Source organism: Seriola dumerili, unplaced genomic scaffold (genome assembly GCF_002260705.1).
Source record: "Seriola dumerili isolate Sdu_G_001 unplaced genomic scaffold, Sdu_1.0 BDQW01002927.1, whole genome shotgun sequence".
In the NCBI taxonomy this organism is placed as follows: domain Eukaryota; kingdom Metazoa; phylum Chordata; class Actinopteri; order Carangiformes; family Carangidae; genus Seriola; species Seriola dumerili.
This window is the reverse complement of record NW_019177182.1, coordinates 296,051-309,964: the sequence shown is the minus strand read 5'-3', so window position 1 is coordinate 309,964 and position 13,914 is coordinate 296,051. Positions and strand designations below refer to the sequence as shown.

The following is a 13,914-nucleotide window of genomic DNA, read 5'->3' as shown; positions in this document are numbered from 1 at the left end:
ATCCATCATAACATTTATCTAACTGTAAGACCTGGCTGAGGAGCACACGACCTCTGGACCGCAGCAGATCTCACAGAGAACAGACTGGTTTCAGACCGTGAGCACACTGATCCTCTGATCTACACAAACAGTCCTGGATCAGAGGATTCACACACACGTTTATTTCTGTACAGCAGCAGTGGAGCCTACAAATGGTGATGTTGGTCCACAGACAGAAACTCAGACCAGGTCCTGTCAGAAACCTGTCTGAGGCTGGTTCAACTCTCATCATCATCATCATCATCACATGTCTCATATATGAACATCATAGGAACAAGGAGAAACACTGAGTCCTGGTCTCAGTCCTGGTCTGAGTCTGAGTCTGAGTCTGAGTCCTGGTCTGAGTCTGAGTCTGAGTCTGAGTCTGGGTCCTGGTCTCAGTCTTGGTCTCAGTCTGAGTCTGAGTCTGAGTCTCAGTCCTGGTCTAAGTCTTGGTCTGAGTCTGAATCTGAGTCTGAGTCTGAGTCTGAATCTGAGTCTGAGTCCTGGTCTGAGTCTGAGTCTGAGTCTGAGTCCTGGTCTGAGTCTGAGTCTGAGTCTGAGTCTGGGTCCTGGTCTCAGTCTTGGTCTCAGTCTGAGTCTGAGTCTCAGTCTGAGTCCTGGTCTAAGTCCTGGTCTGAGTCTGAGTCTGAGTCTGAGTCTGAGTCTGAGTCTGAGTCCTGGTCTAAGTCCTGGTCTGAGTCTGAGTCTGAATCTGAGTCTCAGTCTTGGTCTGAGTCTGAGTCTGAGTCTGAGTCTTGGTCTGAGTCTGAGTCTGAGTCTTGGTCTGAGTCTCAGTCTCAGTCTGAGTCTTGGTCTCAGTCTGAGTCTGAGTCTGAGTCTGAGTCTTGGTCTGAGTCTCAGTCTGAGTCTTGGTCTGAGTCTCAGTCTCAGTCTGAGTCTTGGTCTCAGTCTGAGTCTTGGTCTGAGTCTGAGTCTTGGTCTGAGTCTCAGTCTCAGTCTGAGTCTCGGTCTCAGTCTGAGTCTGAGTTTGAGTCTGAGTCTGAGTCCTGGTCTCCAGAGGACACTTCCTGTGGCGCCCCCTCAGGACAGACATGTCCTCTGAGAGTCTGCAGTCTCAGCTGGACGTCCTCTGACTTGAGTTAATGCTGAGTCGCTCAGTGATGCAGTGTTTGCTTTATGCTGAGTCATGATCTGCACTGCGTCCTGAGTCAGTGAAGACAGACTCCGCCCCCTCCACCTCTTAAAGTACTCTGCAAGTCTGCAGGACACACACACACACACACACACACACACACACACACACACACACACACACACACACACACACACACTCTTCACAGTGGGTTTTTACCTTCACTATATGAGTCTTTTCAAACAGCTGGTTGTGACTAATTAGTAGAAAAACCTCTGAGGAAATGTTATTATTTATTTATTTATTTGTTTGTTTGTTTGCTTGTTTGTTTGTCTGTTTGTTGGTTGACAGACTCTGACCTGCTGACAATGAATGATAATGAAATGAACTTGTGTGTATAGATGAAGTGATTGAAAGTGTAGCTGTTGTCAACATGTTGAACTCAGTCACATTAAATCCACCTGGACAGGTAGAGTGAAGGTGGAGCCTCCTGTGGCTGGAGGGAGGATTACACCCCCACACACATGTGGTGAAGCTGCTGGAGCAGAGCAGATATTTACTGAAACCATCTGCGTGGTTTTCACAGTGATGCATTATGGGTAGGTGTCACATGTTTTTCCCATGATGGACGTCAGGCTTCACGTGGAGCCCGAGATCTGATCCAACAAATCCTCCAAGATCCTCCGACACACTGAACATCACCTGGCTCACCTGTGTGTGTGTGTGTGTGTGTGTGCGCATGTGTGTGTGGTCTTCATGTTGTGATTTTTAAAAAGTTCGTTTAGAGAACACCTGATCAGCCTGATGATGAACTGTTTACCTGTGCACCTGTGTTTACCTGCATACCTGTTTACCTGTTTACCTGTTTACCTGTGTGTCCTCAGGCTCGTTCAACAGCAGCCTTCGTCCTCCTGAAACCTTCTTTAAAGTGATTTTCTGGTTGGGATACTTCAACAGCTGCCTGAACCCCATCATCTACCCCTGCTACAGCCGCGAGTTCAAACAGGTAACATGATGCTAAGCTAACCGGCTGTGCACCTGTGTCTGTGGGAGGGGCCAACACACAGTGAGGGGAGGGGCTACAACATGTGAGAAAACAGGAAGCAGAGCAAGGACGCCACTGTCACATGTAATTGTTGTGTGAGTGCCTGATGCTTGGTGCTAGAGTGATAGCAACACTGATAATAATAATGATAATAATAATAATAATAATAATATTGGTACCATTGATCCTGGTTCTGATGGTTCTGACTGGTTATAATGGTTCTGACTGGTTCTGATGATTCCAACTGGTTCTGATGGGTCTGACTGGTTCTAACTGGTTCTGGTGGGTCTGACTGACTCTAATGGTTCTGACGGTTCTGATGGTTCTAACTGGTTCTGATGGTTCTGACTGGTTCTGATGGGTCTGACTGACTCTAATGGTTCTAACTGGTTCTGATGGTTCTGACTGGTTCTAACTGGTTCTGACTGGCTCTGATGGTTCTGACTGACTCTAATGGTTCTGACGGTTCTGACTGGTTCTGATGGTTCTGACTGGCTCTGATGGCTCTGATGGCTATGATGGTTCTGATGGCTCTGATGGCTCTGATGGCTCTGATGGCTCTGATGGTTCTGATGGTTCTGATGGTTCTGACTGGTTTCAATGGTTCTAACTGGTTCTGATGGTTCTGATGGTTCTGATGGTTCTGACGGTTCTGACGGTTCTGATGCTCTGATGGCTATGATGGTTCTGATGGTTCTGACTGACTCTAATGGTTCTGACAGTTCTGACTGGTTCTGATGGTTCTGACTGGCTCTGATGGCTCTGACTGGTTCTGACGGTTCTGATGGCTCTGATGGCTCTGATGGCTATGATGGTTCTGATGGTTCTGACTGACTCTAATGGTTCTGACAGTTCTGACTGGTTCTGATGGTTCTGACGGTTCTGACGGTTCTGATGCTCTGATGGCTATGATGGTTCTGATGGTTCTGACTGACTCTAATGGTTCTGACTGGCTCTGATGGTTCTGATGGTTCTGATGGTTCTGACTGGTTTCAATGGTTCTAACTGGTTCTGATGGTTCTGATGGTTCTGTCCTCAGGCTTTCATCCGGATCCTGCGGTGCCAGTGGAAGAGGAGGCGTCAGTGGCAGGCGTACTATAACTACCGCTGCCAGCAGGGCTCCAACACCTCGTCCTTCCTGAACGGCAGCCAGCAGACGCTCTCCTCCGTCAGCCCCAGCCCGCGCTGCGTCGCCTCCAGGCTTCGCCCCCCGCCCTGGCCCTCCGCCTCCTCCTCTGACCGAGACCTCCTCCCGGGGTCGGCGGGGAGAGGGCGACCGGGCCCGGTGTCCCCGCTCGCTAAGGATGCTGGGACGGTGCCGCAGGCGGTAATGAACGGTCGGAGAGAAGAGCGGCACGGAGCCGGTGCGGGAACGCCGCCGTCTAAACTGTGAGGAGTGGGAGGCGCTGACGGACACACCTGCTGCCTCAGGAAGGACGCACAGGTATTACCGCTGACATCACAGGGCGCTCTGTCCACTCAGGTGTGATGATTGTACCTGTCAGGAGGTTACGACTGTTCCCGCCTCCTGCTCAGCCTTAATAATACACCTGAGGAACAGGGCGGAGCCTCTCACCTGGATCAGCGGTTGACTGTGGGAAAACATCACAACATCACAAGGTTTCACCTGGTGGTTCCTGCAGATCAGGACCGCCCACCGCTCTGAAGTTTCCCTCCACAGATCACACAGGTGAACCACAACCTTCACAATAAATCAGCACAAACAAACACGGAAGTAAAACTGTTGACGCTAAAGATTCTTCTGAAAACAGAATCACAACAAACCTCAACTTTAAACTTCTGTAACAGTAGAATATTAGAACCATATATTTACCTGGTTTCATGTAATCTACTCTCTTAAAGGGGCAGTCGAGTTCTGGACTAAGTCTGTTGATGTTTGAACTCAACAGTTAAATATATATACGCCCCTCCTCTCAGTGCTCCCTCAGAAGCTCCGCCCCCAAAACTAACACCTGGGCTAGCTGAGCAAAAGAGAAATATGTCAGAATCCAGGGTGCAAAACAAACCTGATGTAAAACATCAACAAACAATCAACAGAAAGACAAACACACAAACAGTGACAGAGGAGAGGACTGTAGGTTTGTAGCTAAGCTAACAAGGAAGCTAACGTTACTTAGTATAACGTTTCAAATTCATCCAACCAAACAAATCCACCGAGCGAACTTCTGTCTTTAGGTCTTTGTGTCTGAAATGACATGTTGTACTGATAAACACCATGAAACAACCAGACAGCTAACTGTGGCTACAGCTGCTGCAGCTACGCTAACATGCAGAGAGGACCAGATGGTTTCCATAGCAACACACAACCACAACTCTCCTGCTGTTAGAGCTAACATCACACCAACACCAGTTGGGTTAGCTGTCACAACCATTAGCAAACAAGACAAAACAAAACTGACTTAGTGTCAAAGCTAATGTTACAGAACAACCTCTGCCTCCGTCTTCATCCCTCTCTCTGACATCTGTCCTGACCTCTCCTCATCTCTCCGTCTGGACTGTGATGTGAAGTTCACCTCGTTAGCACCAGATTACCGCCTCACTGCCCCCCCCCCCCTTCTGCTTTCCCTGCTGCTGATGGTCTTGGTTTACAGAGCTGTGGCTGTGGAGGAACCACCATGGACCACAAGGAGATATTCACTGAATTTGACTCAATCAATGATTAATGATTAAAACTGTCCTAAAGAAGTTCCTACAATTAGAATGAATGAATTAACAGGAAACTAAACAGAGAAAAGTATAACCATAAACCTAAGATGGAAATTTAAAAGTCAAATCATTTTCAGTTAATTACAGACGTTTTTTTTTTCATATTTATTTATTGGCATTGGCATTTATTGGCTAAAGTGCGAAAGAAAATGGAGCGAGAGCATTCATGAAATAAAGTTCATTCAAAAGTCAAAATTCAAAAACTCAAACTGAAAAGAAAGTGTAATAATAAAAAAGTATGCATGTGAAATAAATTTTAAAGTTGATTTTTAAAGTTGAATATCAACAAACAGTCACTTCTTGCTGGTGAGTGAGCTAACAAGCTAATGAACTATAAACTGCAACATCAGTTAAGTAATGTTAGCTTCAAGCTAAACACTAGCTTTACTGTTAGCTCAAACACACTCAAATACTGCTGAACAAAATAAAGGTCTTATTTCTTGTTTTCCTTCTGTATATTTATTTGTTTATGATGCTAAAGGGCTAAAGACAATGCTAAAGTTAAAATTAACTGAAGAAATTAAGAACAAAAGAAATGTAAAAAGTCAACAGGAAACTAAGTTGAAAAAAGAAAAAGACTAAAACAAAAACAAAAAATGAAAATTATCTAGAAAGTTACTGTTATTCTGTAAATATGGAGATTTTATTTGTTGTTATTTTTACCGTCTGTCATTATTCTGCTGAACGGCATCAGAATTCTGTCCTGACATATTAAATATAAAATATTATTATTGTATTATACTGAAGTACCTAAAAGACTGACACTCTCCTAATTTAAAAAATGTTATGTTTCCTTTTCTTGACAGTAACTTCACGTTTAATTTCAATCATTATTGTAATTAATATTTATTAATTGTCATGTGCAAATTGTATTTTGGTGAAAACTGTCCTGTCACTGAACATACTAGAACTCCTATTGTGAAAGTGTCCCCTCAGAGAACTCTTATTGTGAAAGTCTCCCATCAGTGACCATAATATGACTCTTATTGTGAAAGTGTCCCCTCAGAGAACTCTTATTGTGAAAGTGTCCCCTCAGTGACCAAAATATGACTCTTATTGTGAAAGTGTCCCCTCAGTGACCATAATATGACTTATTGTGTAAGTGTCCCCTCAGAGAACTCTTATTGTGAAAGTGTCCCCTCACAGGACTCTTATTGTGTAGGAACTGCACTGACTGTTTTCACATTCACTTTAATACAGTGTGATCACAGCAGCCTCTGGTGGACTTCAGAGGAACTGCAGCTGCTCTTGGTTTGAACTGATTTTACTCTGAAAAGCTGTTTAAATGTTTTGGTTTTCTCTTTTGATGGGGCTAGGCTAACAGTTAAGTTCCCCCTGCTTCCATTGTTTGTGCTAAGCTAGGCTAAGAGTTGATTTCCCCATCCCTGCTTCCAGTGTTTGTGCTAAGCTAGGCTAACCATGTCCTGGACCCGTCTCTGTGTTGGAGATGAAACTGAAGATGGAGAAGATTTCACTGAATGTCACCGTGTTCCTTTAAATAATAAAAAACAAAATAAATAATAACTTTGAAGTGTTGTGTTGTAATTACATATGATATTGATCTGATTCAGTGTGATTTCACTTCCTGATTATGTCTTCATCTGATGTCCCTCCAGAATAAAGCTCCAGAGAAAACAGGCTGCAGAACTGTTTTTTCTTTTAAAGCCTCAGTCACTTTATCAATCACTTTTTCCTCTCCTCATCACTGATTGGCCCAGGACATAATGAGAATATTCGATTTGTTGTTAAATTTAATCTTTACTTTTACATTTCAGCACCTGCAGCCCAGGTGTGTTCCTGTTCTCCTCACCTGATGCTCATAGAGATGGTGAATCAGTCCTGAACCTCCTACTGAACGTTTGTATAGATGTTTTTAATGTGAATCTCTTCCTGTTCATGTGACGTCACAACAACAAGTCTGAATCATCTGAACTTTTCCTGAGAATATTCACTTCCTGTCCAGAGCCGATATCAACATGTTGTCTTTACCATAATGTAAGTGACTGTCAAAATAAACACCTCAGAGTGGAGGAGCTGCTCTGCAGAGACTGTGGTGGCTCTTAAAAGAGCCTTTGGTTGATCCGGTTCGGGTCGGGTCCACTTCACTTCTTTGCCTTCTTGGCTGCGGGTTTCTTTGCCGGAGCTTTCTTGGCCGCGGGCTTCTTGGCGGCCTTTGGCTTCTTGACGGCCGCCTTCTTGGGGCTCTTCTTGGGGCTCTTCTTGGGCACCTTCTTGGCGGGCTTCTTGGCCGGAGCTTTCTTCGGGGACTTCTTGGCCGCCGCCTTCTTGGCCGCTGCGGGTTTCTTTGCCGGAGCTTTCTTGGCCGCGGGCTTCTTGGCTTTGACGGCGGGCTTCTTCTTCAGTACGGCCTTGGCCGGTTTGGCGGCTTTGGGCTCGGACTTGGCGAGCTTGAAGGAGCCGGAGGCCCCGGTGCCTTTGGTCTGGACCAGGGTGCCTTTGGTCACCAGCTTGGTGACGGCGGTGTTGACGCGCTTGTTGGTCTTGGTGACGTCGACGCCTCTGGCGGCCAGAGCTTTCTTGAGCGCCGCCAGCGACATCCCCTTGCGCTCCTTGGACTCGGCCACGGCGCTGACGATCAGCTTCGGGAGGCTGGGTCCCTCCTTCTTGGGCCGGGGAGCGCTCTTCTTCTTCGGGGCCTTGGCCGGGGCTTTAGCCGGGGCGGCTGCTGGAGCTTCTTCCGCCATGTGTGTGTGTGTCTCGGTGTGCTGTGTCTCTCTGAAGGTGTCCGGGCTCAGAGCAGGAGGCGGGACTTATAACGGCCATGAGAACCGTGGAGAGTGAAGGCGCTCGGCCGCTCAAACGTGGCGCCACTTGTGTTTTCTCCTCCACGTTTTGTCCGTCAAACCGCCTCTAAGTAAAGGTGTGTGGACACAGGTGCGGTCGCCGCGCGGAGGACAGTGTGTCCCCGTCCCTCGCAGCTCCTGTGTGGAGACGAGGACTCTGTGGTTTCTCTGCAGGAGGCTTCAGACCTCTCTGACACACTCTCACTGTCACCAACTCGCTGCCGCTTTTCTTCCCTTTCCGTCTCATAAAGCGACTGAAGTGACGAGGACCAGCGGAGACAGCGGCGGTCCAGGAGGCAGAGACATGTGGGGACGGACCGAGGCTCGGAGCTCTGCAGCTGGAGCTTCGTTCAGCTGCACCAAGGAGCTTCTCTGTGGCGGTAAACACACGGACTCTGTCAGTGACGTTATTCTCAGGATCCAGATTCATTTACTTTTTATTCTTCAGTGGTAAAGAAACATGAGGTGACGTCAGTCTGGATCGGCACCGAGTCCGTTTCTGCCCTTACCGGAAACTCTTCTCGTTAAGGTCATTGTCACGAGACTTCATCAAATTAATTCTACACATAAATAGACCTACACGTGCACATATTGATATTATACAGTTACACAGACACAAAGTGTGAATCTTCACTGACTCATGAATGAAGGAATCAGCTGTTCATGACCACAAATAAAGAATATAAAGAAAGAAATGTTGAGGTGTGTGTGTGTGTGTGTGTGTGTGTGTGTGTGTGGGGCATCAACAATAAAAAATCAATCGACAATAGAAACAGCACGTGAATGATGTTTATCTGTGACAGTGACGTGACGTCATGACGCTGGAACAAACAATCAGCTGTGAAAACAGGAGAGAGAGGAGGTGGAGAGAGAGAGGGGGGAGAGAGAGGAGAGAGAGAGAGAGGGGGAGAGAGAGAGAGAGGGAGGGGAGAGAGGAGGAGAGAGAGAGAGAGGGAGGGGAGAGAGGAGGAGAGAGAGAGAGAGGGAGGGGAGAGAGGAGGAGAGAGAGAGAGAGGGAGGGGAGAGAGGAGGAGAGAGAGAGAGAGGGAGGGGAGAGAGGAGGAGAGAGAGAGAGAGGGAGGGGAGAGAGGAGGAGAGAGAGAGAGAGGGAGGGGAGAGAGGAGGAGAGAGAGAGAGAGGGAGGGGAGAGAGGAGGAGAGAGAGAGAGAGGGAGGGGAGAGAGGAGGAGAGAGAGAGAGAGGGAGGGGAGAGAGGAGGAGAGAGAGAGAGAGGGAGGGGAGAGAGGAGGAGAGAGAGAGAGAGGGAGGGGAGAGAGGAGGAGAGAGAGAGAGAGGGAGGGGAGAGAGGAGGAGAGAGAGAGAGAGGGAGGGGAGAGAGGAGGAGAGAGAGAGAGAGGGAGGGGAGAGAGGAGGAGAGAGAGAGAGAGGGAGGGGAGAGAGGAGGAGAGAGAGAGAGAGGGAGGGGAGAGAGGAGGAGAGAGAGAGAGAGGGAGGGGAGAGAGGAGGAGAGAGAGAGAGAGGGAGGGGAGAGAGGAGGAGAGAGAGAGAGAGGGAGGGGAGAGAGGAGGAGAGAGAGAGAGAGGGAGGGGAGAGAGGAGGAGAGAGAGAGAGAGGGAGGGGAGAGAGGAGGAGAGAGAGAGAGAGGGAGGGGAGAGAGGAGGAGAGAGAGAGAGAGGGAGGAGAGAGAGAGGACAGACAGACAGACAGACAGAGAGACAGACAGACTCCTGACACCTGCTCAGACACTGAGAACAGGATTTAATCTCTGATCCACTCCGGAGCACGAGGGGGCGGTAATGCTCCTGATAGGCTGGTTAAAGAAGTGGAAGAGGAAGAAGAAGAGGAGCTCTGTTGTGATTGGGCGGCGGTGGTTACGTTCAGTCTGACCAATCAGCGAGCAGCTGGGTCTGTATATGAACACGGTGTCTCAGTGTGACCGTCACTCTTTGGGTTTAGTGACTGTCTGAACAGGAAACATGTCTGGACGCGGTAAGGGTGCCGGTAAGGCCAGAGCGAAGGCGAAGAGCCGTTCCTCCCGGGCCGGGCTTCAGTTCCCGGTGGGCCGTGTCCACAGGCTGCTGAGGAAGGGCAACTATGCGCAGCGTGTCGGTGCCGGAGCTCCCGTCTACCTGGCGGCGGTGCTCGAGTACCTGACCGCTGAGATCCTGGAGCTGGCCGGAAACGCCGCCCGCGACAACAAGAAGACCAGGATCATCCCCCGCCACCTGCAGCTGGCTGTCCGCAACGACGAGGAGCTCAACAAGCTGCTCGGCGGAGTCACCATCGCTCAGGGCGGCGTGCTGCCCAACATCCAGGCGGTGCTGCTGCCCAAGAAGACCGAGAAGCCCGCCAAGAAGTGAGACCCGGAAGTAGCTCCACAACGCAACGCAACACAACGGCTCTTTTCAGAGCCACACATACACACACTGAAGAGCAGCTCCTCTGCTTCTCACCTCTCATGTCATATTACAATCACCTACATGCTCAAACTCACTCTCCATGTCCCTCATTACTGTTTCTCTCTTCACACACTTTAAACTCATCAACATTCACCTGCTTCCTCTTTACAACCAGCAACAGCACTGATCAACTCATTCATCGGATCAATCCGCCTCCTCACTACACTACACACCAGTACTTACACACATTAACATCATTAAATGCTGTCACTGAAAACCTCCACTGCTCTTTCATCTTGTGACCAGGAGGTGGCGCACTGCCCACATCACTCATTACTGAGCTGCATCAAGCTGCAGGTTAAACACACACATCACCTCCAGTTAGAAAGATCCACCACGATTTAGAAAACAAAAACAAAAGATTTGTTAATGAGTATAATATGAATATCTTTTTTTAATTTATTTTATTGTTTTAAGACTTTATTACCTAATCAGTTAATCAATGGATCTATCAGCTTGTGTATTGTAATTGCTCCATAGTGCAGATTCATAAAGGTGTTGCTCTTCTAGAACATGTAAGTGGCTCTTAAAAGAGCCGTTGTGTTTGTGAACTGGTCTGGGGTCAGTTTAAGCCCTCTCCCCGCGGATGCGGCGGGCCAGCTGGATGTCTTTGGGCATGATGGTGACCCTCTTGGCGTGGATGGCGCACAGGTTGGTGTCCTCGAACAGGCCGACCAGGTAAGCCTCGCTGGCCTCCTGCAGAGCCATGACGGCGGAGCTCTGGAAGCGCAGGTCGGTCTTGAAGTCCTGAGCGATCTCCCTGACCAGGCGCTGGAAGGGCAGCTTGCGGATCAGCAGCTCGGTGGACTTCTGGTACCGGCGGATCTCTCTCAGAGCCACGGTACCGGGCCTGTAGCGGTGAGGCTTCTTCACTCCGCCGGTGGCCGGGGCGCTCTTACGGGCGGCTTTGGTCGCCAGCTGCTTCCTGGGAGCTTTCCCGCCGGTGGACTTCCGGGCGGTCTGCTTGGTTCTGGCCATTGTAGCGAGTCGGTCAGTGAACAGCGACGGAAGGAGTGTTGTGTGACGGCCAGCCGCGGCTTTATCCCGCCGCTGCCGGAGCGAGCTCGGCGCTGATTGGTCCAGGAGGGGGCAGCTCAGCTGCTATTGGGCGACAACAGTTTAAAGTCGACCAATCACGTGCAGCGGCTTCTACCGGCTGCTGAAGAGGAGAAGAAGAAACAACCCGGTTCACAAGATGTTTTTATCATCTGAACTAACCCTAACCCTCATTAAATATTCACACGGTCAGAACTAGCTCTAATTCATATTTAATGATCACTTTGATTTGAAATCAGATTAAAATCAGATTCATGAGTTTTATTTGTCAAAGAAAAACACTTATTAATAGAATATTGATCAAGTTTAATGGAGAGTTTTAATTGGACTCTGTTGCAGTTTATTAGGAACATGTGACTCAAAGTGACTGACTCCTGTAATGAGGCAGTCCTGAGGAGCAGAAGGTCAGAGGTCACTGTCATTACTTGAATTATTGATCCTGATGATGATCAGAGGGTTTGTCATGGTCAGCCTGGAGGAAGTGTTTCATTCACTTCCTGCTGCAGAAACATGAAGCTCAGCATCATCATCATCAGCATCACCATCACTGATCAAGCTGTTTTCACCTCTGACCTTTGACCCACTGAAGCTGTTTCACTCAGTTGGAGCTCTGACGCTTTTTACAGGTAAGTTTGAAAAAGTCAAGTTCAAACTTCACATTTCATTTCATGTGATTTAAAATCAATTCGGTGTTTAAACTTTCATCATGTCTTTTGTAACAGCTGCTTTTAGTTTAAATCTCATTTTAACATTTTCTCCTTGTTTCATTCGAGACGTTTTGACACGTGGAAACAGAAAACAAACTGCTGCACTTTAACTTCTGTTATTTATACAGTTGAGCTTCTCAGTGTCAGTATTTAATGGTGTTAATGTGTGTAAGTAGACTGGTGTGTAGTGAGGACGCTGATTAATCCGATGAATGAGTTTAGCACGTTTTCAGGCACTTTGTGTTGTTCCTGTTTCTAAAGAGGAATGAAGCAGGTAAATGTCCTGGATTTAAAGTGGGTAAAGAGACAAACAGACTAACGAGGGAGTTGAATACTGACAGTATGTGCAGAGAGTGAGTTTGAGCGTGTAGGTGATTGTAATATGACATGAGAGGTGAGAAACAGAGGAGCTGCTCTTCAGTGTGTGTGTGTGTGTGGCTCTGAAAAGAGCCGTTGTGTTGTGTTGCGTTGTGAAGCTACTTCCGGGTCTCACTTCTTGGCGGGCTTCTCGGTCTTCTTGGGCAGCAGCACCGCCTGGATGTTGGGCAGCACGCCGCCCTGAGCGATGGTGACTCCGCCGAGCAGCTTGTTGAGCTCCTCGTCGTTGCGGACAGCCAGCTGCAGGTGGCGGGGGATGATCCTGGTCTTCTTGTTGTCGCGGGCGGCGTTTCCGGCCAGCTCCAGGATCTCAGCGGTCAGGTACTCGAGCACCGCCGCCAGGTAGACGGGAGCTCCGGCACCGACACGCTCGGCGTAGTTGCCCTTCCTCAGCAGCCTGTGGACACGGCCGACGGGGAACTGAAGCCCGGCCCGGGAGGAACGGCTCTTCGCCTTCGCTCTGGCCTTACCGGCACCCTTACCGCGTCCAGACATGTTTCCTGTTCAGACAGTCACTAAACCCAAAGAGTGACGGTCACACTGAGACACCGTGTTCATATACAGACCCAGCTGCTCGCTGATTGGTCAGACTGAACGTAACCACCGCCGCCCAATCACAACAGAGCTCCTCTTCTTCTTCCCCTTTAATGAGGTTCACGGCGCATTAGCGCCACCTACTGTAGTGTACAATCAACCGTCACTATTTAACAGACAAAATGAAAGTTGAACTTCACTGTTACACAATGAGAAGTAGTTTAATCTCCAGTGAAACGTCATTTTCAGTAACGAATAGAAATGTTTGACATGGCGAACCACAGTGTGTTTCCCGCCTCTGATCATCAGCCCCGCCCTGATGTGTTTCACCACTGTGTGTTCCCGCCACTCTTCCAGCAGCCGGAGCGTCTGTGACTTTTTTTTATTAACGTACTGACCTGTGTGTTCAGCTTTATATGAACTGTGACGTGTAAGATTTGTTTCTGTAGTTCACAGGAACGTCAGCACGCACGGTATTCTGACAGGTAACTGACCCCAGTGATCAGTGACGTCATTAAACGTGTCGGGATGTTCAGGTGTTAGCTAGCAGGTAGCAAGGAATGATAAGAAGAGGAATCACAATCTGAAACTCAGAGTGAGGAAAGGAGCTTCAGTGCTTCCTATCTGATCTCCTTTAGGAAACACTGGAGCTTCCTTAACCAAAGGAAAGGAGTCATGCCGTCCCGCAATGCCTTGCTGCAGCAACATTTGAAACCACAGCAGAGCCACATACATGTAGAAACCTCAGAGCAGCTGTTTCTGTCTGATGGACTTAAGCTCAGATCCATAAATACAGATTCATTCTCTTTCATTCAGTCAGGAGTCGCCATGAAGAACGAGCTGATGAATCTATAGTTACATCATCATCACAACTAAGTACTATAGTCTATACATTCATTTTCTAAACTAATGTATAAAATATCAGGAAACTAAACTTCTGTCTGAATATCTTTTAATTGTGTGAGTTCAGTCAGATTCTTTTCCTCCGTCCTGAAGAATTGATGAAATTAAATCTGTATGCAGTTAGCTCTAACATCACTTTAACGGTTAGCTGTAAAGTTTAGCTGTGATTATGGAAGCTAACTGTGTTAGCAGCATGTTAGCAGCGAGCCAGGAGCCTGCTGCGGTCA

The 13,914-nt window shown here is 48.2% G+C and overlaps 5 protein-coding genes across 6 annotated transcripts in view; 2 read left to right on the top strand and 3 right to left on the bottom strand.

Annotated features, from left to right (window-relative positions):
• The window catches only part of LOC111239503 (alpha-1A adrenergic receptor-like), a 15,968-nt gene extending 12,416 nt beyond the window's left edge, over positions 1 to 3,552 (top strand). Inside the window, exons 4-5 of the mRNA XM_022769392.1 lie at positions 1,999 to 2,120; positions 3,199 to 3,552. Of these exons, the coding sequence (XP_022625113.1) occupies positions 1,999 to 2,120; positions 3,199 to 3,552 (476 nt within the window). The remainder of the gene's footprint in view (positions 1 to 1,998; positions 2,121 to 3,198) is intronic.
• A 1,326-nt stretch (positions 3,553 to 4,878) lies between these two features.
• Positions 4,879 to 8,084, bottom strand: LOC111239472 (histone H1-like). Its single transcript, XM_022769350.1, has one exon. The coding sequence runs from the start codon at positions 7,589 to 7,591 to the stop codon at positions 6,989 to 6,991; it is 603 nt and encodes a 200-aa protein (XP_022625071.1). The 5' UTR covers positions 7,592 to 8,084; the 3' UTR covers positions 4,879 to 6,988.
• A 1,538-nt stretch (positions 8,085 to 9,622) lies between these two features.
• On the top strand, positions 9,623 to 10,224 carry LOC111239476 (late histone H2A.L3). Its single transcript, XM_022769355.1, has one exon. It carries the CDS (start codon positions 9,627 to 9,629, stop codon positions 10,008 to 10,010), a length of 384 nt encoding a protein of 127 aa, XP_022625076.1. The 5' UTR covers positions 9,623 to 9,626; the 3' UTR covers positions 10,011 to 10,224.
• Positions 10,225 to 10,572: 348 nt separating this feature from the next.
• Positions 10,573 to 11,183, bottom strand: LOC111239478 (histone H3). The gene has a single exon (XM_022769357.1). It carries the CDS (start codon positions 11,085 to 11,087, stop codon positions 10,677 to 10,679), a length of 411 nt encoding a protein of 136 aa, XP_022625078.1. The 5' UTR covers positions 11,088 to 11,183; the 3' UTR covers positions 10,573 to 10,676.
• A 978-nt stretch (positions 11,184 to 12,161) lies between these two features.
• LOC111239475 (histone H2A-like) lies at positions 12,162 to 12,745 on the bottom strand. Of its 2 annotated transcripts, XM_022769354.1 has the most exons (2): positions 12,665 to 12,745; positions 12,162 to 12,559 (listed from the first exon to the last, which is right to left on the bottom strand). In XM_022769354.1, exons 1-2 carry the CDS (start codon positions 12,743 to 12,745, stop codon positions 12,362 to 12,364), a joined length of 279 nt encoding a protein of 92 aa, XP_022625075.1. In that variant the 3' UTR covers positions 12,162 to 12,361. The 2 variants fall into 2 exon arrangements, with proteins under 2 accessions (XP_022625075.1, XP_022625074.1); XM_022769353.1 differs by having other exon boundaries at positions 12,162 to 12,745.
• Between the last annotated feature and the right edge of the window lie 1,169 nt (positions 12,746 to 13,914).